This window comes from Suncus etruscus, chromosome 9 (genome assembly GCF_024139225.1).
Source record: "Suncus etruscus isolate mSunEtr1 chromosome 9, mSunEtr1.pri.cur, whole genome shotgun sequence".
NCBI classification, from domain to species: Eukaryota; Metazoa; Chordata; class Mammalia; order Eulipotyphla; family Soricidae; genus Suncus; species Suncus etruscus.
The window spans coordinates 101,279,958-101,304,875 of NC_064856.1; the positions used below are offsets into that span (position 1 = coordinate 101,279,958).

Genomic DNA, 24,918 nt, shown 5'->3' on the forward strand with positions numbered 1-24,918 from the left:
CAATGCATGAACTGTAAATGGGGGCCAGTCAAGCTGAGTCCAAAGGGTTGCACCGAGGACAGAGAGAGGGAGGGCCAAGCATTGCGGAATGAGTTGTGCCCTGGCCATAGAACTGTTACTGCTCCAGCAGGAGGGGCTAGCCTGGATCTTGGCATTCTGGGTTTCTCCCTCCTGATCCGTGTGTGAGCAGGCTGGAGGGTAGAAAGATGAGAAGATGAACACACAGTATGGCTAAAAGTTGTGTGCATGTGTTTGTGTTTGTATGTGCACAAGTGTGCATGTGTGTGTCTTTGTCCACCTGCCCTTCCCACCCTCACTCTATAAGTATGTGGTGTGTAGACAAAGGAGAAGGGGTTTCTAGCTTGGTTGAGAACTATCGCGTTGAGGCCTATAGGAGATTTCTCTCAGATCTCATCGCTCTTTGCAGCTCTTGGTCTTGATTTACCAAGTGAATGTCCAGCCTGGGGGAGTCCCTCCCTGCAGATACACACTGAGTGCTGTTCTCTGCAGACTGAATGCATTTCAGCCACTTCCTAGACTAACTCCCATAGACTTTTACCATTCCTCGGGGATAAGACCTCTTGTCATCTCCAGAGTTTAAAGCCCAGGAGAGGCAGGTAGTGTTTCCAGAGCCAAAGAGATGGTACAGGGGGTAAGGCAATTGCCTGGCATATAGCCAACCCTGGTTCGATTCTCAGCACTATCTGTGGTCCCACCACCGACATTGCCAGGAGTGAGCCTAGTCCCAGCAGGCCTCACAGCAGGAGTTGGGAGGATGCTATGAATCAACACTAGAATATCTCTGTTTCCAAGCAAGGAAGGGGCCTTGCTGACCCTTCAGCCACCGGCTACACTTCCTACTGCTGAACACAGAATGGCTGCTTGAGAGGACAGTAGATGCTTGGAAGGAAGGAAGGAAGGAAGGAAGGAAGGAAGGAAGGAAGGAAGGAAGGAAGGGTAGGAAGGAAGGAAGGAAAGGAAGGAAGGCAGGAAGGAAGGAAGGAAGGAAGGAAGGGAAGGAAGGAAGGAAGGAAGGAAGGGAAGGAAGGAAGGAAGGAAGGAAGGAAGGAAGGAAGGAGGAAGAAAGGAGAGAGAAAGAAAGGAGAGAAAGAAAGAAAGAAAGAAAGGAAAGAAAGAAAGAAAGAAAGAAAGAAAGAAAGGAAAGAAAGAAAGAAAGAAAGAAAGAAAGAAAGAAAGAAAGGAAAGAAAGAAAGAAAAGAAAGAAAGAGAAGAAAAGAAAGAAAGAAAGAAAGAAAGAAAGAAAGAAGAAAGAAAGAAAGAAAGAAAGAAAGAAAGAGAAAGAAAGAAAGAAAGAAAGAAAGAAAGAAAGAAAGAAAGAAAGAGAAAGGGAAGTTGGGGTTGTGTAGATTCGGGGTCATGAGTTCAGCCACTTTGAGCAGTTACAGGGTTTCTTTAAGGGGTATCTGATGTGTTGAAGTTCAGCTGAAGTAGTAAAGAGCAGTTATTTCTGGACCAGCCACCATCAGAGACAGCGAACGCCTGCTCCCAGCCCCTATTAATATCTTGGGAGCCCTCCCTTTGCCACAGACATTGTGTGGAAAACTGAATCTAGAGTTCTAGACCAATCCTGATGGTGGAATGAAGGCCCAAAGAGGCCAAGGGACGAGTTCCAGCCTGAGTGAGTCAGGTAGGGCTTAAGAGCAGCCCCTGAAATCCCCCGTCCAGCTCCCTGCAGAGGGGTGCCCACCTCTGGGCTCCTTCCAGGGCACTGGGGGTACATTCTCAGGGCTCTGGGGTGAAGGGGGACCTGCCAGTGTCAGATCGATCATCACAAAGGTAAGAGTAGGAAACTCCAGGACTCAGGTCAAGGTGCCAGTGGCTCTTGTGCTGTCATTCTGTCTCTCTCTTCTATCCTGTCCACCCCGGTGTCCAGAGCCAGACACCAGGAGGGCAGGAAGTATTTTTAGACAATGTCAGGAGTGCCTGCTAATCAGACAGCCTGAGTCATGCCCTCAAGCTTATGGGGTTGTCTATGTAAACAAAGCCCCCAAACGGACAGAGGGCTGGAGGAGCTGGACCCCACCCAGCAGTCTTTGGGTACAGACAGTGCTGGAATAGGAAACCCCAGTGAAGGCAGTTCTCTCCCTCCATCCCAGAGGGTCAGGTTTCCTGGCACACTTAGCATGTGTAGTTTCTATTGGGCACCAGAGGAAGTGCTTCTATGGCAGGCCCACCTTCCCCAAGAACCAGAGACTGGTGGACCTGATAGAAGCTCAGTGACCAGCAGGTCCAGAGGTTCTCAAATTTCCAGTCTTTTTTGTACCAGCTCTGGGACTTTACTACCTCAGTACCACCTGTGCATTGCTTTCCTGAATGTCCATTAAATTATTTTTTAGTTTAAAGCATAGATTTGTGTGTGTGCGTGTGTCTGTGTGTTTTGGGCCACACCCAGCAATGCTTAGGGTTTACTCCTGGCTCTGCACACAGGAATCACTTCTTTTAAAAAAAAAAAAACTTTATTTATTTTATTGATTGATTAATTGGTTTTTGGACCACACCCAGTGGTGCTCAGAGGTCACTCCTGGCTCTGCACTAGGAAATCGCCCCTGGCAGGCTGGGGGAACCATATGGGATGCCAGGAATTGATCCAGGTCCCTCCTGGGTTGGCTGTATGCAAGGCAAATGCCCCGCTGTTGTGCTATCTCTCCAGCCCCTCAGGAATCACTCCTGGCAGTTCTCAGGGTTGGCTGCATGCAAGGCAAGCACCTTAACCACTGAACTATCTCTCCAGCCCCATCAATGCCTAGATTAAAAAAAAAAAAAACTACAGGCCAGCGCAGTGGCACTAGAGGTAAGGTGTCTGCCTTGCAAGCACTAGCCTAGGACGGACCATGGTTCGATCCCCTGGCGTCCCACATGGTCCCCTAAGCCAGGAGTGATTTCTGAGTGCATAGCCAGGAGTAACCTCTGAGCGTCAACAGGTGTGGCCCCCCCCCCAAAAAAAAACTACATCACTAAGGCATACAAAAAATTAAGCTACCAAGTGCCTGTAATAGGACATAAGTGAAAAAAAATAAATAAATGTGATTGAACCAGAGAGATAGTGCAGTGGGTAAGATGCTTGCCTTCTATATGCCTGACCCTGGTTCAATCCCAGCAACCCACATGTCCCTGAGCACAGAGTCAGGAGTAAGCACTGAGCATATCCAGGTGTGGCCCCAAAACAGACAATAATAATAATAGAAGCCATAGTGGATAGGGAGTTTGCCTTGTATGTGATGTGTTGAAGTGCAGCTAAAGTGGTAAAGAGCAGCTATTTCTAGAACAGCTGCTGCCAGAGATGACAACCCCCTGCTCCCAGCCCCTATTAATATCTTGGGAGCTCTCCCAAGACACTGTGTGGAAAGCCGAGTCTAGACTCGGATGGAGAAAATTTTTAGGCAATGTCAGGAATGTCTGCTCGTCTAAGTTGGATCCCCAGGATCCCATATGGTTCCCTAAGCACCACCAGGAGTGACCCCTGAGTGCAGAGACAGGAGTAAGGCCTGAGCACAGTCTCGTGTAGTCCAAAACTAAAACAAAACAACAATCATAATAATTAATTAACTAATGCAATGGAAAACAGTGTTATTCCCCTGGTTCTATCTTACCTGCTCGGGCACTGAGCTTGAGGCTAGTGTATCTCTGTTTACAAGGGAGCAATGGTCATCACTCCATAGAATCTTTGATGCTAAGATCAAACCAGAACTTCCTCACTGACTTCATTAATAGGTGACTTAATAACTGCAAGGATGTTATAATGCTCCCCCCCCCCAATTCACAAAGAACAAAGTCTCATTTGGAGTACCTACTATCAACCCAAATGAGTACCTAATACCAACCCAGTATGTTTCTTTGCACATGACCAATCCAGGTTTGATCTTCAGCATCACAATATGGTGCCCAGAGCCTGCCAGGAGTGGTTTCTGGGTGCAGAGCCAGAAGTAACCCTTGAGCACTGCCAGGTGAGGCCCCCAAACAAACAAACAAAAAACTATTATGAGAAAATACAGCAATAGAGGCAAGAGAGATAGCACAGCTCACTGCCAACACTGAACAGACCCTGGTTCAATTCCTGGCATCCCATATGGTCCCCTGAGCCTGCCAGGAGCGATTTCTGAGCTCAGAGCCAGGAGTAACCCCTGAGCGCTGCTGGGTGTGACCCCAAAACAAACAAACAAAAAGAAAATACAGCAATAAGTTATGTGAATGTGATCTCCCTGAGAATATGGTACAGAATGTTTTCAGACCTCAACTGATTCCAGGAAGCAGAAAGACAGGTAATGGGAGACACAGCTGGGACCCAGGCTTGCTTAACACCAAAGCCAGGCCACAGACAACTGTCAGTGAACAGCTCCCAGCCTGGAGTTAGTATGGCCCAGACACCCCAGGGGGGCCAGGTTTGAGAGTATGAGAGTATGCTGGAGTATTTTTGTGTTTGTTTTTCATTTTGAAGCTACACCTAGCAGTGCTCAGGGCTTACTCCTGGCTCTATGCTCAGGAGTTACTCCTGGCAGTGCTCAGAAGACCATATGGATGTTAAGAATTGAATTTGGGTTAGTCATATGCAAGGCAAACATCCTATAGCTGTGCTATGACTCCAGTCCCTACCCTTACAGGGAAAGTGGGGGCTTAGATTCCCTGTCCCAATACTGGGCTGGACCACAGGCCTCTAGACTAGGGCCAGCATTCTCTGAGGAAGGGACTTTCTCCACCTGCAGACTGGAGACATGACTGACCTGCTTGATCTCTTTCCAGAGATGGAGCAGAAAGAAAAAGAGCCTTCTGAGGATGGCACCACTGTCTCCTCCAGCACAGAAGCCCCGGGGACTCAGGGAGATGGACCCTCCGTCCAACAAGAGGCCAAAGACTCAGCAGGGGGACCCAGCAAAGAGGATTCTCTGGATGGGACAGGCTCACAGGAAAGAACCCTAGAAGAGAAGGACCCCAGGGCTGCATTACAGGCGGAAGGAAATGGGTTGGATGCAGGAGAAGCCACAGTGGAGGCTGGACCTCCTGAGGAAAATGACGCCAAGGAGGAGAGCATAGCCATAGAGGCTCCTGGAGACAGCAGAGAAGAGGCCAACCATGAAGCCCGGCAGGCTGAGGGGAAAGAGGCACCCACGGCCCACAATGAGAAGGAGCCTGAGAAAAAAGCTGAGGAGGAAGCCGGCAGGAATGAAGAGGCGAAGGCTGAGCCCGAGTCAACCCCAGAGGAGCCCGAGCCCAAAGCTGGAATGCAGGAGAAAGCCCAGGCAGCCACTCTGGGAGACACAGCACAGTCAGAGGAGGACTCCAAGAAGCTGGTGAGTGAGATAGGGAGAGGATGCTGAGACGCTCATAATCTTCAGGGACTCTTGGACAGCCACTCCCAGAAATAAGTCCTCTTCTTCTTTTTATTTATTTATTTATTTTTGCTTTGGGGCCACACCCAGAAATGTTCAAGGTTCATTCCAGGCGATGTTCAGGACCCTATGGGGTGCTAAGGATCCAAATGAGAAAGGCAAGTGCCCTACCTGCTGACCTACCTCTCCGACCTCTTATATATTTATTTATTTATTATTATTTATTTTGTTCTTTGGGGCCCACATTCAGTGTTGCTTGATGTTTATGCTGGCTCTATGCTAATGGGTTCATTCCTGGGGGACCCTATGGGATGTCAGGGATTGAACCTGGGTTGGACATGTGCAAAGCAAGTGCCCTTCCCACAATGGTCTCTCTCCAGTTCAATTCTCTCTTTATTCCCTGGGATAAAATTCAGTTTTCTTCCCATCTCTGTCAAGCCTAAGGTAGAAAAGGGGGGTATAGCACCAGGTTGACTTCTAGATCCTTCAGAAATTCTTGTCCAACCTGGAGCAGGTGCCTTCGAGCCCAGGTTCGTTCCAGGAGCCAGATGGTCCTCACGAAGAGCATGTCCAGGGTGTGGAGGAGAAATCAGAAGAAGGGCCAGGAGGGATTCCTAGCTCCCCTGAGGGCTGGCCTGAGAGCCCCACAGAAGAGGGCTACAGCTTCAGCCCAGGTGAGTGAGAGCCCAGGAGCACCCCCCCCCCCCAGCACCCCTCAGGTGCCTGCACAAAGCAGCCCAAGCTTTCCTTCCTCCTGTTGTCTTTCTCCAGATGGGTTGAGCCCAGACACTGAGGCCTCTGCAGAAACCAGTCCTTCGGCCAGGTAAGAGAAAAGCCTGCTCAGCCTCACACCGCCCTCTCCCTCCATCTGCTCCCTTCAGAATCTACATCCCTGGGCCCAGAGATACCAGAGGGATTAACATGATTGTCTGCGGCTAGAGAGTTAGCACAGCCCTAGGGCATTTGCCTTTTCTATGGCCAACCCTGGACGGATGGTGGTTCGATTCCTGGTATCCCATATGGTCCCCTGAGCCTGCCAGGAACGATTTCTGAGCACAGAACCAGGAGTTACCCCTGAACGCAGACGGTGTAACCCAAAACCAAACAAATAAAGAACCTGCTTGTCTGACACAAAACGAGGCTCAGTTTGATCCCAGCATCACCTAGGGTCCACCAAGTACCACCAGGGGTATCCCCTGAGCACTGTGGGATAGATAATACAAGCAAAATGTAGGGGCCAGATGGTATTCCAACAAGGAGAGCATCTGCCTTGCACATGGTTGACTTAGGTTTGATCCCTGGCATCTCAGATGATTCCCCAAACTTGCCAGAAGTAATTCCTGAGCACAGAGCCAGAAAGATGTGGCCCAGAAACCAAAGCCAGGGGCTGGAGAGATAGCACAACTATAGGCATTTGCCTTGCACACAGCCAATCCAGAACAGATGGTGGTTCAAATCATGGCATCCTATATGATTACCCGTGCCTACCAGGAGCAATTTCTGAGTGCAGAGCCAGGAGTAACCCCTGAGTGCTGCAGGGTGTGACCCAAAACAAACAAACAAACAAAAAACCAACAGCAACAAAAACAAAAGCACAAAGTCTCCCATCCCCCATGTCACATCTGATTTCAAAGTACTCCCAGATTCAGCCCCCAGCCCAGGAAACCAAAGAGATAGTGTGACTCGATTACTCCCATCCCACAGAGACCAGATCCTCATCCAATCAGTGGCATCATCCATGAAAATAGGAGCAGAAAGGCCAACTTTGGACATAGCCTCTATCACTTTGTGACTGAGAAATCTTATTTGGTTTGGTTTGGGGTCACATGCAGCTATGCTCAAGGGTTACTCATGTCTCTACACTCAGGGATCACTCCTGGCAGTTCTCAGGGAACCATATGGGATGCTGGGGATTGAACCCTGGTCAGCTGCATGCTAGGCAAGGGCCCTAGCTATTGTACTATTTCTTGCTCCAGTCCCCAATGGATGTGAAACCTTGACCATGTCATTTTTCTCTCCTCTGCTGTATATTGGACACAGAAATTTCCTTACTAAATTATCATAAGGTTCAAACAGCCAGAACATATCTAAGCTGGGGATTGAATCCTGATGAGCCGTGTGTAAGACAAGTGCTTTGCCTGCTGTACTTTCTCTCCACCCCTTTGATGTTCTCTTTAGGCAAAACTGAATATTCAGAGTGGCCACGTCATGCACTAAGGCCATAACTAGATCAGCCAGGGCTTTGGTTGATGGTTGACTGGTTGGTTGGTTGGTTGGTTGGTTGGTTGGTTGGTTGGTTGGTTGGTTGGTTGGTTGGTTGACTGGTTGGTTGGTTGGTTGACTGGTTGGTTGGTTGACTGGTTGACTGGTTGACTGGTTGGCTGGTTGACTGGTTGACTGGTTGGTTGGTTGGTTGGTTGGTCTGTTGGTTTGTGCCAGGGCTAGAATCTGAGGCCACATACACGTACTTTCTCCCTGATCTCCACCACTGTCCCTGTTATGTTTTTCTGGCTAAATCTCAGAGAAGCTATCTAAACAGTTCAATAATCCCAATGGGAGAGATAATCCAGCTGGCAGTGAATTTGCCTTGCACCCAGCTGACCCCATGTGGTCCCCTGAGCCCTGCCAGAAATCCTTGGGTGCAGAATCATAGCCCAGAGCACTGACATATGTACCTAACAAAAAAACAAAAACAAACAAAAAAAAAAGACAGTCTGAAGGTCACACACCAAATAAAAGTCAAAGCCAGGATTTAAACTTGGTTCAGGGGCCCCTGAGTGGTAACACAGTGGTAACAGTAGGGTGTTTGTAGGGTGTTTGCCTAACACACAGCTGATCCAGGACAGACTTAGGTTCAATATCCAGCATCCCATATGGTCTCCCCGAGTCTGCCAGGAGCGATTTCTGAGCACAGAACCAGGAGTAAACCCTGGGTGCCTCTGGCTGTGGCCCAAAAACCAAAACCAAAACCAAAACCAAACCAAACAAACAACAACAACAACAAAACTCAGTTCAGACTCATCCCAACTGTGCTGGGGTTTGGGGTTGGGAGTGCAAATTAGGGCCTTAACGCACTCCTTGTCCTCCTATGTTTGCATCCCCACCCGGGATGCCAAGGTGGATTCCTGGATGCCAGGATCCCCAAGTGCCAGATGCCCTGCACTTTCACAGGCTCCTGGATATTTTAATTCGTCTGGGTTTTATTATTTTCTATTTTATTTTATTATTTAGTTTTGGTTTTATTTTATGTTATGTTATTATTTTATTTTATTGCTTTGTTTTATTTTGTTTTTATTTTATTATTTTATATTTTATTTTATATATATATATATATATATATATATATATATATATATATATATATATATATATTTTTTTTTTTTTAGCCACTCGGGCACTTTTTGGCACTTAGGGATCACTTCTGGCATGCTCTGGGAGACCATCTGGGGTGCAGAGGTGAGCAGCTTGCAAAGCAAAGACGCCTTATCCTCTCTCCTATCGCTCAGTAAATCACCCGCACCCCCTAACTCCCCGCAGTGAGTCTCCTGCCAGCGATGTGCCCCAAAGCCCCAAGGAGCCGCCTAAGTCCCAGGAGAAGAAAGAGAAGGCGCCAGAGCGAAGGGTGGCGAGCGCCCCCTCCCGGCCGCGCGGCGCCAGGGCACAGAACCGCAAAGCCATCCTGGACAAGTTCGGCGGGTAGGGCTGGAGGGGGACCAGGGGTGCAGGTGGGAGATGTCCAAGAGAACCCCTAGATACTCACCTCTCCCTCCCTGGCCTCCAGGGCCGCCTCGGGCCCCACGGCCTTGTTCCGCAACCCCAAGGCGGCTGGGGCGGCCGTGGGCAGCGTCAAGACCATGCTTCTGGAGTGGTGCCGGGCCATGACCAGAAACTACGAGGTAGGGAATGGGGGACCTCGGGTTTGGGGTGGGGGGTGGGAGGGTGCGATGCAATGACCCCAATTTCATTCCCATCCAACCCGATTCCCTGCAGCACGTGGATATCCAGAACTTCTCCTCGAGCTGGAGCAGCGGCATGGCCTTCTGCGCGCTCATCCACAAGTTCTTCCCCGACGCCTTCGATTTTGGGGCGCTGGACCCCGCACAGCGCAGACACAACTTCACCCTGGCCTTCTCCACCGCAGAGTAAGCCCCCAGAACACCCCCCCCCCCAGGGAAGCCAGGGAAGGAAAGAAAACTGCAGGATGCCTGCAAAAGGAGGTCTGGAGCAGGGCAGGGAAAGTGGGCACATCTTTGCATGTTCCAATGGCTTTTGGGGGACACATTGGCAATGCACAGGGTTTATTCTGGGCTCTGTGCTCACACAGATCATTCCTGGTGGGGCTTTGGGTAGGGAGCATATGCGGTGACCGGGATTGAACAAGGCAAGTGCTTTTTGCTTTGTTTTGTTTTGTTTTGTTTTGTCTTGTTTGAGCACCTGGTGGTGCTCAGGGGTTATTTCTAGCTCTGCGCTCAGAAATCGCTCCTGGCAGGCTCAATGGACCATATGGGGTGCCTGGGATCTAACTTGCTCTGTCTCCGGACAGCAACCTGCAAGGCAAATATCCTACTGTTGTGCTATCGCTTCGGCCCCTGGCCAGTGCCTTTTCTACTATCCTATCTCTCCAGCCCGGCTCAAAGATTTTTTAATTCGAAGAACATTTTGGAGGGCCGATAGTACAAAGGGGAAGGAGCTTATATAGCATACCACAGGCCCCAGATCCATTTCAGCACCACCATTTCAGTATGGTTCCCCGGCACCTCTGGAGATCATTGGAGTAAATAGCCCCTGTAAGGAGCTGGATTGATAGTACAATGGGTAGGGCATTTGCCTTGCACCTTACCAGACGAGGTTCAATTCCCTGGACCCCATATGGCTTCCCAAGCCCCACCAGAAGTGATCCCTGAGCACAAAACCAGAACTAAGTCCTGAGCAAAACAAAACAAAACAAACAAGAACAAAACAAACAAAAGAGGAATAGCTGGGACAGGAGCAATAGTGGGTAGGGCATTTACCTTGCATGCCGGTTCAATCCCCGGCATCCCATATAATCCCCCGAGCCTGTTTGAGGACCTCACATAGAGCCAGGAGTAACCCCTAAATGCAGCTGGGTGTAGCCCCCAAACAAAAAAGAATAGCCTCTTGGAGCCAGAGAGATCGCACAGCAGTAGGGTGTTTGCCTTGCATGCAGCAGCTCCAGGACAAATGGTAGTTCGAATCCCAGCATCCCATGTGGCTCCCCATGCCTGCCAGGAGTGATTTCTGAGCACAGAGCAGGAATAACCCCTGAGTACCACCAAGCGTGACAGAAAAACAAAACAAAAGAAGAATAGCCTCTAACAAACCATTGGGGTGGCCAATGACCCCCCCAAAAATAAGAAAAACTAAAATTTGTATGCAGAGAGCAGGTGGGTGAAAGCACAAGCTTCCTGCTTCCTTCCTACTCATTTCTTACTTCCTCAAGGGTCAGGCAGATTAAAAACATGTTTGTACATTTGAATTGTGATTACAGAAGCTAGAATGGTAAAAAAAATAATAGAGAATTATAAATAGCATTTGTGTTAGAAAAAAATATCTGAACATTTTTTCTTTTCTTTTCTTTTCTTTTTTTAACTTGGGGCCACATCTGGCAGTGCTTAGGGTTTATTACTGGCCGTTCATTCAGGAATCACTCCTGGCAGGGCTCTGGAGAACCATATGGGATTCTGGGAATTGAACCTGGGTCAGCCATGTGCAAGATAAGTGTCCTACCCACAGTGCTAATTCTCTCACTCCCAGATGCCTCCATTTCTACCCATCCTGGGGAACTTTACATTCCCCAACCCCCTCCAGTGACTGTCAGGTTCAGAAGGGGTTCACTTGTGGAGTATCTACTCTCCCCAACCATAGAAGGAGAGTTCTGAGGTGCCCAGAAATGGAACTGCACAGAGGGAGTGATCGATAAGGGTAACTGTGAGGCTTGGTGCAGTTGAACTCTCGGGATCTGAAGGAAGTCCCTGGGGGGTGTTAGCACCACCTTGCTTTGGGCAGCCAACTTGCTTTTCAAGTTGGGTTTTCTTTTTTGGGGTTGGGGGGAATTGGGGGAACACATACTGTGGTATTGAGATCTTCCTGGCTCTGGGACAGAAGGTAGCTCAGAGACTTATTGCTTCCACATTCAAAATAGGTTTGCCCAACCCTTTGAGTTGTCTCCCTAGCCCTTGGTGCTTTATTTGGGGGCATGCCTGGTTCTGTGCTCAGGGGCCACACATGGTATGCTTGGAGGCTTATACTCAGTACCTGGATTCAAACCAGGGTCAAGGGTACAAGTACAAGTTAGGTAAGTGCCTTAACCTCTTACTATCTTTTCAGGCCCTGTTGGTTTTGTTTTGTTTGTTTGTTTGTTTTGTGTTTTAGTCCACACCTTGCTGTGCTCAGGGATTACTCTTGGTGGGCTTGGGGGATCCTATGGAATGCCAGGGCTAAAACAGGTTGGCTATGTACAAGTGTCCTGCCCGCTATACTACCACTCTGGCCCCATGTTCTGTTTTTAACAGATTTCCCCAAACAAAATATTAGTGAATACCTGTTATATGTTAGTATAGTGGGGAGGCACTTGCCTTGCATATAGCTGACTTGGGTTTGATCCTCAGCACCCCATAAGTTCCTTCAAGCCCTGCCAGAGTGATTCTTGATGCAAAATCAGGCATGGGAGTGAGGAAGTTTGGGGTTTGCTTCATGTTAAACACCCCCTGACGAGTGCATGTAGTTGCATACATTTAATAATACATTTAGATTAAGAGAGAGGTATTACAGCTACAAAACTTAAGAGCTGGGGGCCAGGCGGTGGCGCTCGAGGTAAGGTGCCTGCCTTACCTGCGCTAGCCTAGGAGATGGACCGCGGTTCGATCCCCCGGCGTCCCATATGGTCCCCCAAGCCAGGAGCGACTTCTGAGCGCATAGCCAGGAGTAACCCCTGAGCGTCACCGGGTGTGGCCCAAAAACCAAAAAAAAAAACAAACAAAAAAAAAAAACTTAAGAGCTGGACAAAAACCAAAAGGAAAAAAGGGGGGCCAGAGAGATAGCACAGTGGTGAGGCTTTTGCCTTGCATGCAGCTGATCCAGGACAGGCAGTGGTTCGAATCCCGGCATCCCAAATGGTTCCCTGTGCCTGCCAGTGACAATTTCTGAGTGCAGAGCCAGGAGTAATCCCTGAGCGCTGCTGGGTGTGACCCAAAAAACAAAAAAACAAAAAAAACAAAAAAAAAAAACAAAAACCTTAAGAGCTAGAACTGCTGTCAGTTCTGCTCTGGCGAGGACTACATTTCTGTCCTTTCACTTCTCTCTGAGGAGCATGACCTTCCAGAGGACAAATCACTAAAATGAGTTAACATAGCTCTAGAGACCAGGGCTTTCCACTCCTACACAGGGACACCCAGTGTGATGACCTTGGGTCTGGAGACACAGTACTCCAAGTAAGACAAATGCCTTGTCACATGGCTAGCCTGGGTTCAATTCCCAGTCATGTATATGGTTCCCAGAACACTGCCAAAAATGATCCCTGAACACAGAACCAGAAGTAAGCCCTGAGCACAAACCAAAATGAAGAAAGAAAATGAGGGGCCGGAGAGATAGCAAAGCAGTAGGGCGTTTGTCTTGCACGCAGGACGGATCCAGGAATCCAGGACGGATTCTTAGTATCTCATATGGTCCCCCGAGTCTGCCAGGAGTTATTTCTGAACACAGAGCCAGGAGTACCCCCTGACCACTGCCAACCGCCAAATGTGACACCCCCCAAAAAAAGAAAGAAAGGAAAGGAATTGTGATTAAGTTTGGAGAGATAGTACAGCAGGTAGAGCATTTGTCTTGTATGCAGCCAAACTAGGCTTGATCCCCTATACTCCATATGGTTCCCTGAGGCCACCAAGCAAGACCAGAAATAAACCTGAGCATTGCTGTATAGTCCTGCCTCAAAAAAGAAAAGAAAAAGAAAAGTAGGCTTTGGAGGCCAGAAACAGAGCACAGGAGCATTCATGCCAGAAACCCTGAGCCCCAGTTATGGCCCAAACACCTACACTGTGAGAACGTATGGGCTTTGGTTTTTTTGTTTTTGTTTTTTGGGGGTTTTGGGTCACACCCGACAGCACTTAAAGGTTACTCCTGGCTCTGTGCTCAGAAGTCATTTCTGACAGGCTCGGGGGACCATATGGGATACCAGGGATCAAACCCAGGTCCGTCCTGTGTTGGCCACGCACAGGCAAAGGCCTTACCTCTGTGCTATTGCTCCGGCTCCACATGTGGGCTTGGAATTAGGCCTGGAAGAGCATCTGTCAATTCTGTGGGTTCCAGCAAGGTGGAGTGGCTCCTCCTTTCATCACTACATCCTACACCTTTGCTCTCTGCTCCTCTTGTCCCACCTCTGCCCCTCAGGAAACTGGCCGACTGTGCCCAGCTGCTAGAAGTGGACGACATGGTACGACTGGCGGTGCCCGACTCCAAGTGCGTCTACACCTATATCCAGGAGCTATACCGCAGCCTCGTGCAGAAGGGGCTGGTGAAGACCAAGAAGAAATGAGACACTGCCTGGCCCTGTGGGTGGAACCAGCCCTGACTGCAAGTAAAAGTCCTTTTGTAAAAAAACAAAAATAAAAAAAATTCCTGTCTCATCCCTCACTCCTCATTGCTTTCTCCAATCCTGCCTGGGAATCTCTCATGCTGGCAGCCAGGATTACTCACTGCTCTGGCCTGCCTGATAACCAGCAGGAGTTTTTTCTAGGCCTGGACCACACTGTGGGAGTACCATTAGCCTGCTGTGTGACCTTAAGACAATGACTTGTCCTCTCTGAGCCTCAGGGTACCCTCTAAAAAGGGCTTGAGTTGCAATTCTTGGAGACACTGGGTGAGATCCCGAAGCAGGCATCACACCCTGTTCCAAGTGTGGAAAAGCAAAGAAACAGAGGCTGGAGCCATAGTACAGCAGGTAGGAAACTCGGTTAGCACTCCGCCGACCCAGGTTAGATACCAGCATCCCCAAGTACCACTAGAAGTGATTTTTAAATGCAGAGCCAGAAGTAACCCTTGAGCACCACCAAAAAAAAAAAAAAAAATCTAAAATGGCTGGAACAGTGCTGAGTGTGTGGCCTAAAAAGAACCACAAAACAAAATCAATCTGATTTTCCCAATAGTTTACAAGCAATGCCAGCCAGAAGTTTCTCTTTTAGTGATGTTACTCTGGCTCCGGCTGAAGTTCTGGTTTGTTTCTGCCTTTCCACTGCTCATTAGAACTGAGCTCTTCGGGGCCAGAAAGATAGCACAGTGGTAGGGCGTTTGCCTGGCACGTGGCAACCCAGGAGATGGTGATTCGATTCCCGACATCCCATATGGTCCCCCGAGCTTGCCAGGGGCGATTTCTGAGCGCAGAGCCAAGAGTGAGTGCTGCTGGGTGTGGCCAAAAAAAAAAACACAAACAAACAAAAACAAAATAAAAACTGACCTCTCCATGCCAATTGTATTTTCCTGCTATCTCTTCTATTCTATTTGATCATCTATTTGGACCCTGAGTGCTGCTGTAAACAACACCCAAAGGACCATATCACCTACAGCATGGACAGTGTTGTTGTGGCACAGCAAAACATGGTCCCCAAGGGGCCGGGCGGTGGCGCTAAAGGTAAGGTGCCTGCCTTGCCAGCGCTGCCTTGGACGGACCGCGGTTCGCTCCCCCGGTGTCCCATATGGTCCCCCAAGCCAGGAGCAACTTCTGAGCACATAGCCAGGAGTAACCCCTGAGCGTTACCGGGTGTGGCCCAAAAAACCAAAAAAAAAAAAAAAAAAAAAAAAAAAAAAAAAAAAAAAAAAACATGGTCCCCACAACAGCTATGGTTCTCTAGAATTTGGGACTCACGTGTGAGCTGGGCCTGTGCCCCTTGCCATGTGCTGAAGGTCCCTCTGTCTGAGAACGGTCTAATGGCATATGGTCAACTTTCTCCACAACATTTGGGGCTTGAGGAGGGGACAGTCATCAGTTTGTAGAAAGCAGGTTGCAGGGTTTTTTGCAGGTTGCAGGGGGGACACATTTGGCAGTGCTCAGGGCTTATTCCTCGCTTTGTGCTCAGGATCACTCCTGATGGGGTTTGGGGGACCATATAGGATGCTGGGGATCAAAACCAGGTTAGCAGCATGCAAGGTAAATGCTTTACTTTTGCACTGAGTCCTCCACAAACACTCGTGGAAGACACACTGAGGGGGGACTCTCAGATTCACCTGGATTTAAAGGTAAGACAAGCATTACTTTGCTGCCTTCCCCTTGGATGGGAAGCTGGTGAGGGCACCCCCCCCCCATCCCAGCCCATTGCCTGGTCCTTAGGAGCAGGCATCTCTAATAAGCAGACACACGTAGTCCTGATTTCTGGATGGAGATTAGTCTTCATTTTGGGATTTATCAGTGGGAAAGTGTAAGGTGGACCCTTTCCCCTAACTTCCTTTTTTCCCCTAACCTCTTTTGGTATGTAAACACCCACCTGAATTACATGGACCTTCTCCCACCCAAGTGTGTGGGTGGAATTCTGGATAATAAAGAAAGGAGCCAGCTTGGGAGCGAGGGATAGAGCTCTCAGCAGGAAAAGACACAATTTAGGCAGTTCATGGCGGAGGCTGTACATGGCCAAAAAAGGCCATGAGAAAATAAAAGACAAACTCCAATGAAACATTTTTTAAACTTGATTGATTGATTGATTGGTTTTTGGGCCACACCTGATGGCACTCAGGAGTTACTCCTGGATCTGTACTCAGAAATTGCTCCTGGCAGGCTGGGGGCCCATATGGGATGCCTGGAATTGAACCAGGTCCCTCCCAGGTCAGCCGAATGCAAGGCAAACGCCCCACCACTGTGCTATCTCTCTGGCCCCTCCAATGAAACTTTTAACTCACTGGCTTGATGTATTATTTCTCCGCTGCTTCCTGCTTTATCAGACCCTTCCACCTGAGGGTTAGAAACATGGTACCTGGGACAGTCTCATCCAACACATGGACTTTATATTTTATATTGTTTATTCTACAGGAAAGATTAGTGGTTTACCATAGATACAAGTCTAACAGGATTTGGGCTGACTGCACTCACATCATGCACACAATCTCTCCATGCACCCCAGTTGCCCCCAACCCACCCACCCCCAGCTCTTTGGTATGTGGTGTTTGGGCATGAGGGGGGTAAGATGGTTCCGTCCAGTCAGCTATTATCCTGCAAGCTGATCCAAAAGAATCAATGTCTCTAAGACAGAGTGTCTCGTGAAATCAGGATCATGGAAGCCTATCACTGCCACAGCTCAGGACAGAGCCTGGGAGAAGGCAAGGCAGCACATCTATGATCAGATAATCCTGGACATGAATCCGCACAGCACACACACAGATGGATGAGACCAAAGAGCAGGAAGTGGGCTGGAGCACAGAGGCTGAGGAACCCAGCCCGGGAGTGTGTATACAGTGAGCCAGGAGGACCCAAGCTGATTTAGGGAGGCCGCTCCAAGCCACACCTGAGGGTGAACTCCTCTGCTTTCTTGTTGAACAGCTCCGGCTTCTGTGCCAGTTCTTCAGCCATGGCCAAATGCAGGGACTGCCCTGACTCAGGCTTATTCACCAGCATGTTGAGAGCATCCAAGACTGCAGGGAGAAGTCACACATCAGGGAAGGGAGAAGGGAGATTTCAAGTTCTTTTTCTGTTTGATTGGTTCTGTTTGGGGGCCACGTTCAGCAGTGCTCAGGGGTTACACTTGGCTCTGCTCTCAAGAATTACTCTTGGCAGGGGGGGGGGGGGCTAGAGAGATAGCATAGTAGTAGGTCGTTTGACTTGCACATGGCCAACCCAAGGAGACAGTGGTTCAATTCCTGGCATCCCATAAGCTCCCCGAATATGCCAGGGGCAATTTCTGAGCTCAGAGCTAGGAATACCCAATTAAAAAAGATATCCAAGAATTACTGCTGGTAGTATTCAGTATTCAGGGGACTATATGGGATGCCAGGGATTGAATCCAAGTTGGACATGTAGAAGGTAAGTGCCCTACTGTTATACTATCTCTCCAGCACTGAAAAAAGAAAGATCAAGTTCTAGGAAGGCTTAATGGCTGCCTTCTCCACACCTCAACTCCCCATTCACTCCCTAGCCAGGGTGTTCTTGTGGCAGGTTGTTCCATCTTTTTTTTTTTTGGCGGGGAGGGTAAGAGGAGGGACAAACCTGGCAATGCTCTAGGCTTACTTCTGGTTCTACACTCAGGAATCACTCCTGGCAGTGCTCAGGACTATATGGAATGTCAGGAATTGAACTTGAGTTGGCTGCATACAAGACAAGTGTCCTACCCACTGTGCTATCACTCCGGCCCTAGAAGGTTCCATCTCTTCAGATGATTTCTGAATCCAAACAGGTTTCCCAGGGTTTTTGGTTGATGCTACCCATAGCTCCATCTGTTTTCTTTTTTTTTTTTTTTTTGGGGGGGTTTTTTTTTTTTTTTTGGGTTTTGGGTCACACCTGGCAGTGCTCAGGGGTTACTCCTGGCTGTCTGCTCAGAAATAGCTCCTGGCAGGCACGGGGGACCATATGGGACACCAGGATTCGAACCAACCACCCTTGGTCCTGGATCGGCTGCTTGCAAGGCAAACTCCCGCTATGCTATCTCTCCGGGCCCCAGCTCCATCTGTTTTCATCAGAGCTTTTCTGACTACTTTCTACAGTTTCCGGCTGGGGTTTGTAAGTCTCTTTCCTAACAAGAACCACTGTTTTTGTTGTTTGATATTAAACTATTCCCAATATACTTTTATCTGGGGAAGAAGGTACTGAGCTTAGATTTCCATTGAGTTCTTAGTCTTTCCCAGGGACCAGTGGGAGCTTAGTGAAGCAATAAGTTCCAGGCAGCTACACATATACACTTATAATAGCTACAGTTGAGGGCTGGAGCATTTGCTTTGCTTGGGGCGGACCCAGGTTTGATCCCAGCATCCCAGATGGTCCCCTAAGCCTTGCCAAAAAAGTGATCACTGAGCACAGAGCCAAAAGTAATCTGGGCATGGCTGATTGTGGTCCAAAAGGTAATCAATCAGTGGCCAAACAATAGCACAATGGATAGGCTGTTTGCCTTGCACCTGGTTGACCTGGGTCGATCCCCAGCATCCCATATGGTCCCCCAAGCCTGCTAGGTATAATTTCTGAGCACACAGTCAGAAGTGACCCCTGAGCTGGATGTGGCCCAAAAACCAAAAGACAATCAATCAACAATAGGAGGAGTTGAGTGATAGAGCTGGGATTAAAGTGCTTGCCTTGCATGCAGTTAACCCCATTTTGATGGATTCCTGGCATTATATGTGGTCCCCTGAGCACCACTTTGGAGTGATGCCTGAGCACTGAGCCAGGAATAAGCCCTGAGCACAGGAGGATGTGGCAAAACACACACACACACACACACACACACACACACACACACAAGAGAAGAACATGGGTAGGAGCAGTCTGATCTAGCTAGGACCTCAGGAAACATCTCATCCATCTGACCAGAAACTTAGACTGAGAATCAATCTTTTTCTTTTATTTCTTTTGCTTTTGTTTTTGTTCTGGAGTCACATCCAACAGTGCTCAGGGCTTACTCCTAGCTCAGCACTCAGGGATTACTCCTAGAGGGATGCAGGTACCCAGATGGGATGCCAGGGGTTCAAACCTGGGTCTGCCTTGTGTAAGGCAAGCACCCTACCCACACTCTCACTCTGGTCCCCCAAATCACACTTTTCATGCCATTTTTGGGGGGTTTTAGTAAGCCTCAAATTAGTCCTATAAACCACCTCCTCTCATTGGATTTTGATGTCCCTTTTCTCCTTCCTTCCTTCCTTCCTTCCTTCCTTCCTTCCTTCCTTTCTTCCTTCCTACCTTTCTTCCTTTGTTGGTTGGTTCCTTCCTTCCTTTTCTTTCTTTCTTTCTTTTTCTTTTTTTGGCTTTTGGGCCACACCCAGCAACACTCAGGGGTTACTTCTGGCTATGCATTCAGAAATTGCTCCTGGCTTGGGGGGGGGGCAGGGGGCCATATGGGACACCAGGGATCGAACCCAGGTCTGTCTTGGGTCAGCCACATGCAAGACAAACGTCCTACTGCTGTGCTATCGCTCCGGCCTATCATGTCCCTTTTCTTATTTGTGTCAGGGTAGCAGAAACTTGCCTACTGAATTATACCCCAGTCCTGGCTCTCCTTATCCCTGAAACAAAGCGCAACCCACCTCGGTCGATATGAAAATATGGCTTCCAGTTCTCATTGCTGATGATGGGCAGACACATCTGTCCATTGTCATCCACATCAGGGTGGTAGATTGGAGTCATGAAGGTCACCTTGGGGGGCATTAATGGATACTCCCGGGGGAAGTTGATGCAGAGCTTGAAGGCCTTGAGGTTGTAAGGATGTCTCTCCTGTGAAAGAGATCACACATTATTCTGAGCTCTGCCTGCTCTGAAAGGATCATTCTCCCCCAGTTCTCCTCTCTCTGCCCCATCCCAGGTATCCTCTGTCACTGCACGTAACATGAATGTCTCCATTATTAAGGGAAGCAACACCAGGTGTGTCTATTGGCTTTCCTGGTGCAGTGCCTAATTTTCCCCCCAAGAAATATTTCAGCCAGAAGACTCGTTGGAGAAGTCAATCATAACCCCTGCGTGGATTACTGGCTATCTTTCTGTTATATTTATGACATGGTGATGACATTATATTTCTCTTTCCTTTTATTTATTTGGCTTTGCCTCCTTGCAAAACTACAGAAATCTGGCCTCAGTTATCCTGCAGACAAAAGAAATTTCAGTACCAAAGAAAGCTGCTAAAAGTTCCCTGCTGGCTAAGTATATTCACAACTCAAAGTCCAGCCAGCTACCACTCTTTCTGTCAGCCTATTTACTTCCAAAGGCCAAGTCAAAACATTGCAGTCTTCAAGACACTGTCTTCTCTCCTTGTCTTTGAGCACCACAGCAGGATGACTTTGCCTCAGGGACTTTCTCTGTCACTTTTTTTTTTGGGTCACACCTGGCAGTGCTCAGGGGTTATTCCTGGCTCCAGGCTCAGAAATTGCTCCTGGCAGGCACAGGGGACCATATGGGGCACCGGGATTCGAACCGATGACCTCCTGCATGAAAGGCAAACGCCTTACCTCCATGCTATCTCTCCGGCCCCCTTTCTCTGTCACTTTGAATGCCTGCTAACAAACAGGTTCAGCCAGTGTAGAATTAGGCTATTTTACTAATGTAATTCTGTACCCCTTTCATAAGTTTTATCTCTTTCTATTACCATATCATAGGAAGTGGGTTTTAGCCCCTAGCTAGAAAACTTTTCCCTCAGGTTAAGGATATTTGTTATTAGGAGAAAACCAGGATTCCTGCTATCCCTTAATTTACATCAGTAATAAACCTAGGGTTAGGAACTACTTTGATATGTAAGAAATTAGCCTTCCTTTTATCCTCTGACTCCTAACTGAAACCTATTCTATTCTAAAATTATAAACCACCTAAAGCAGTGGTCCTCAAACTATGGCCCGCGGGCCACATATTGTATTTGTATCTGTTTTGTTTCTTCATTTCAAAATAAGATATATGCAGTGTGCATAAGAATTCGTTCATAAGTTTTGTTTTTACTATAGTCAGACCCTCCAATGGTCTGAGGGACAGTGAACTGGCCCCCTGTTTAAAAAGTTTGAGGACCCCTGAAAGCCATGTGTATTTGTTTTAAAATCAAACAATGTATATTGATAGTTCCTGCACTTTGAAAGAAACAAAGATGGGCATTCCTTTCATGATATGACTCTCTTTACCCTTTATATACTCCCTTGCCTAAAGATTAAATTTGTCTCACTCCTGCCAGAAGTGTGTTGACCCACATACACTGTGTGTGGTATCATTATTTTATAGTTCATATTCGACTGCTCGAGTTACCCATTTTCCTTCTTGAAGGACTCTGTCCCACTAAGAATTGCTGAGACGCAAGACGCCTACAGCAATCCTCGGTTCCACTCCCAGGAAGGATCGTGAACAGTGAATGCTTGAACCTGGCCACTTAGCCATGATTCATGAATGAGGGCAGCCTCCAAGGAGCACAGTCCTGGGAGTCACCACACCTCAGGTCTTGCAGAACCCCCAGGGACCTGCCTTCTTTTGGAACTCAATTTCTTCCCTAGAAAAATGGGTGACATGTCACCCGACAAGCTGGAAAATACTATCTCTGCTTAAACATTTTTCTGAGAGGACCACAGTGATAGTACAGCAGATAGTACAGCAGAGAGGATATGCAAACTCAGACTTAACCCCTGGTACTATACATGGTCCCCTGAAACCGCAAGGAGTAATCTGAGTACAGAGCCAGAAGTAAGTCCTGACCACTACCAAGTGTGGACCAAAATAAAAAATAACAATAATAAAAATTTGGGGTTGGAGAGCCAGAGCGATTGCACAGCACTAGGGCATTTGCCTTGTACATGGCTGACTCAAGACAGACCTGAGTTCTATCCCTGGCATCCTACATGGGCCCCTGAGCAGCTCCAGAAGTGATTCCTGAGTGCAGAGCCAGGAAGATTCCCTTAACACCGCCTGGTGTGGCCCCAAACCAAAAAATAAATAAACAGCCAAAAAGGGACCAGAGCTGTGGCACAGAAGTAGGGTGTTTGCCTTGCACGCAACTGACCCAAGATGGACCGTGGTTCAAACCCCTGGCATCCTATATGGTCACCCAAGTCAGGAGCGATTTCTGAGCACATAGCCAGGAGTAACCCCTGATTGTCACCAGGTGTGATCCAAATACCAAAACAACAACAACAACAAAGCCAAACAAACTAATAAAAAAGGACTCAAAGGCAGTGATACTTCTTGCCCATCCCTCCCCACCTCTGCCTGCCCAAAGATACTCACAGGCAGGAGCAGCACATGCCATTCCAAGACATTGGCAGCACTATAGGTCAGGTCCCGCAGGTACGGGGGAAGCTTCTCCTGAAGTTGCTCCAGCTCCTAGAGGGGACACAATGAGAAAGCCTTTAGCCTCATCTCTCCCACCTCAGCACCTTCCCCCTGCCCCTGCAATAGGCACTCCCAGGACCCCAACAGGGTCCCTTTAGGGGGAAGAAGTGGCAAAGCCAGCCTCCTGACTGCAAAGAACTTAGGTGAGGATAGGCATGGTGCTGAGTGCTTGCAACTGGGAACTCATGATGCTGAGTGAGTGACTGTGTGCAGTTGTGAACTCTCCCACTATGGCGGCACATTGAGTTTGGTTGTCACAAACCAGGCAAGCAGCTGCTTAACTCAGTGCTTCTCCAGGGGATCTTGAAGTCCTTATTCCCTCTCCCCTCCCATTTCCATCATTGCCCAGAGAATTTCACAGTGCCCCTGGTGGTGACAGCCAAGACTCCTCCCCAACAGGGCTGGGGACAGAAGGAAACTGAGACCTCAGCCCAGGGCAATTTTCCACACCCCGATAGTGATCATAGGCCCTAAACTACATCAATACTAAAAATTTGACTTCACTATGGGGGATCAGGTGATGCCAGGGACGGAAACGGGGCCTCTCACAGAACTACTGCTCCTGTTTTCTAAATCTCCTCCCCTAGCATCCTGGGAGGCTTTTTGAAAGTTAAATCAGGATGGGGCTAGAGAAATAGACCTATAGCTGGTTGAGGCACTTGCCTTGCATGTAACCAACCGCAGCTCAATTCCCTGCACCCTATATGGTTTCCTGAGCCCAGTTAGGAATAATCCCTGAGCACCACCACCGGGCATGACCCCAAAAACAAATAAAAATAAATAGGGGCCAGAGAGATAGCACAGCAGTAGGGCATTTGCCTTGCATGCAGCCAATCCAGGTATCCCATATGGTCCCCCTGAGCCTGCCAGGAGCGATTTCTGAACACAGATCCAGGAGTAACCCCTGAGCGCTGTTGGGTGTGACCCAAGAAAATAAATAAATAAATAGGCCCCTGGTGGAACTGACAGGTCAAGGAGACAGGATTTCTGCTCATTGCAGCTTCTCACCTCCTAGAAGAAGGTCAATTCATGGTAGTAGTGAGGCCAGAAAAATAGTACAGAGGTTAGCGCTCAGAAATCGCTCTTGCCTTGCACATGTTTGCTCCCTAGTACAACACAAGGTCCCTGAGCCCGCACCAGGAATAATTTCTGAGCACAGAACCAGGGGTAATTCCTGAGTACCGCCGGGTGTGACCCCCCCCCAAAAAATAAGCATTATTGGTAGTCAAGAAAGGACACACAGCCGCCTACTCCAGGGTACTGCCCCATCATCCTTGGCAGCTCCTTCTCCAAAACTACAGCTCAGACAGGTGGGGACTGCAGTGCAGGTAGGTACCTAGAAGAGCGGTGGGGTGGAGAGCGATGAGCTCTTTCAAGGCAAGGACTTTGTGCTGCTGATTTCGGTTCAGAACCCACCCGAGCAGAGTTCATCCCACAAGACTCCAAGGAACGAACCCTTTCCTGTGCCAGGAGACTAGTGTCATAGTTAAGTTTCAGGTTTGCAGAAATAAAACTGAAACCAGGGTGTGGGTCATCCCCATCTGCAGCACAGCTCAGGGAGCCAGTGACCCCCCAGTCCCCGTCCGACAGACTCCCTCCCTGCCCCAACCACCCCGTCGAACTCCAACTCCCGTTGGATCTCTCAAATCTCTGCGAAGGGAATGGGAGAGGCAGAACCTGATCATCCAAATGTGTACCCGGGAGAGCCCGGGCAGCGATGGAGAGAGGCGGGGATGGGAGATCAGGGAGCCAGGAGAAGTTACCTTCGCCACCCGCTTGGCCGCCGACATCTTGGGACAGATTGTAGGGTCTCAGCCGTGTCCCCCAAGAGAGCGCGAAATTCACCTGCAGCGGGACCAGAATGCTGGACTCCGGGTCTGGCCCCGCCCCTAAGATAGCCGTGCCTTCTGTCATTACGTCACGCGTATGACTCCTCCCATTCGGCGCGACGCCCCGCCCCTCGCTGCCGAGCCACGGTCCCCCTCGGCTCCGCCCCTAGATGCTTAGCCACGCCCATCGCCTTTTCGCCTCTGCTGATCCACTGCTTCTCGACGCCACGCCCTCTATATGTCTAACCACGCCCCCTGGTCGCTGAACCATGCCCCTCGCCTTTTCGCTCTCGCTGCTGATCCATTCACTGCCTCTCGACGCCACGCCCTCTCGACGCATGACCACGCCCCTGACCGCCTAGCCACACCCCCTAGATTCCCGCCAAACCCTGCATGGATTCGAGCCAGCCGGCCGGCCAGGTTTCCTTCTGCAGGGCTGGCTGAGTCTGGGGGTTGTGAAGGGAGAAGCTGCTCGATCTCTCGCGGTGGGCTCTCCAGGAATTAGCTCTTCGCTGCGAGATCCGGAGCCACAAAGTCAGCACAAACACAGGAGGTTACTTGATCTAAAATCAGAGAAGGCTAAGGTTTCCTGCAAGAAATAACAGCTCCAGTGAATTGTGAGACGTGACAGTAACGCTGGAGAATTGGGATGTGGGTGCTCCAAGGAAAGAAAACTGCATTAACAACGTGCAGTTGGTGTATAATGGTGGCAATGTATAAATGACTCTTAACCTATGCGGGGGTCAGAGGTGAC

General features: G+C 49.0%; 4 protein-coding genes across 4 annotated transcripts in view; 1 reads left to right on the forward strand and 3 right to left on the reverse strand.

Moving 5' to 3' along the window:
• The window catches only part of SSRP1 (structure specific recognition protein 1), a 1,220,984-nt gene that overhangs the window by 238,384 nt on the left and 957,682 nt on the right, over positions 1–24,918 (reverse strand). The gene's annotated exons all lie outside the window — the stretch shown is intronic.
• Positions 1–24,918, reverse strand: part of TIMM10 (translocase of inner mitochondrial membrane 10) — a 322,347-nt gene that overhangs the window by 13,971 nt on the left and 283,458 nt on the right. The gene's annotated exons all lie outside the window — the stretch shown is intronic.
• Positions 4,731–13,896, forward strand: SMTNL1 (smoothelin like 1). The gene is made up of 7 exons (XM_049780806.1): positions 4,731–5,306; positions 5,836–6,019; positions 6,117–6,168; positions 8,883–9,041; positions 9,127–9,241; positions 9,336–9,487; positions 13,752–13,896. Exons 1-7 carry the CDS (start codon positions 4,731–4,733, stop codon positions 13,894–13,896), a joined length of 1,383 nt encoding a protein of 460 aa, XP_049636763.1.
• On the reverse strand, positions 16,040–24,125 carry UBE2L6 (ubiquitin conjugating enzyme E2 L6). The gene is made up of 4 exons (XM_049780807.1): positions 24,099–24,125; positions 22,231–22,326; positions 19,569–19,755; positions 16,040–16,976 (listed from the first exon to the last, which is right to left on the reverse strand). The coding sequence occupies exons 1-4, from the start codon at positions 24,123–24,125 to the stop codon at positions 16,825–16,827; spliced, it is 462 nt and encodes a 153-aa protein (XP_049636764.1). The 3' UTR covers positions 16,040–16,824.

What these genes read in the sequence shown, in the direction of transcription:
- SMTNL1 (XM_049780806.1), top strand. Translation starts at nt 4,731, where the DNA reads ATGACTGACCTGCTTGATCTCTTTCCAGAGATGGAGCAGAAAGAAAAA. An exon ending in GAAACCAGTCCTTCGGCCAG is followed by an intron (nt 6,169 to 8,882) that starts GTAAGAGAAAAG and finishes AACTCCCCGCAG; the next exon opens with TGAGTCTCCTGCCAGCGATG. An exon ending in CTGGCCTTCTCCACCGCAGA is followed by an intron (nt 9,488 to 13,751) that starts GTAAGCCCCCAG and finishes TCTGCCCCTCAG; the next exon opens with GAAACTGGCCGACTGTGCCC.
- UBE2L6 (XM_049780807.1), bottom strand. Translation starts at nt 24,125, where the DNA reads ATGTCGGCGGCCAAGCGGGTGGCGAAG. An exon ending in GGCATGTGCTGCTCCTGCCT is followed by an intron (nt 19,756 to 22,230) that starts GTGAGTATCTTT and finishes TCTCTTTCACAG; the next exon opens with GAGAGACATCCTTACAACCT. An exon ending in ATATTTTCATATCGACCGAG is followed by an intron (nt 16,977 to 19,568) that starts GTGGGTTGCGCT and finishes TTCTCCCTGCAG; the next exon opens with TCTTGGATGCTCTCAACATG.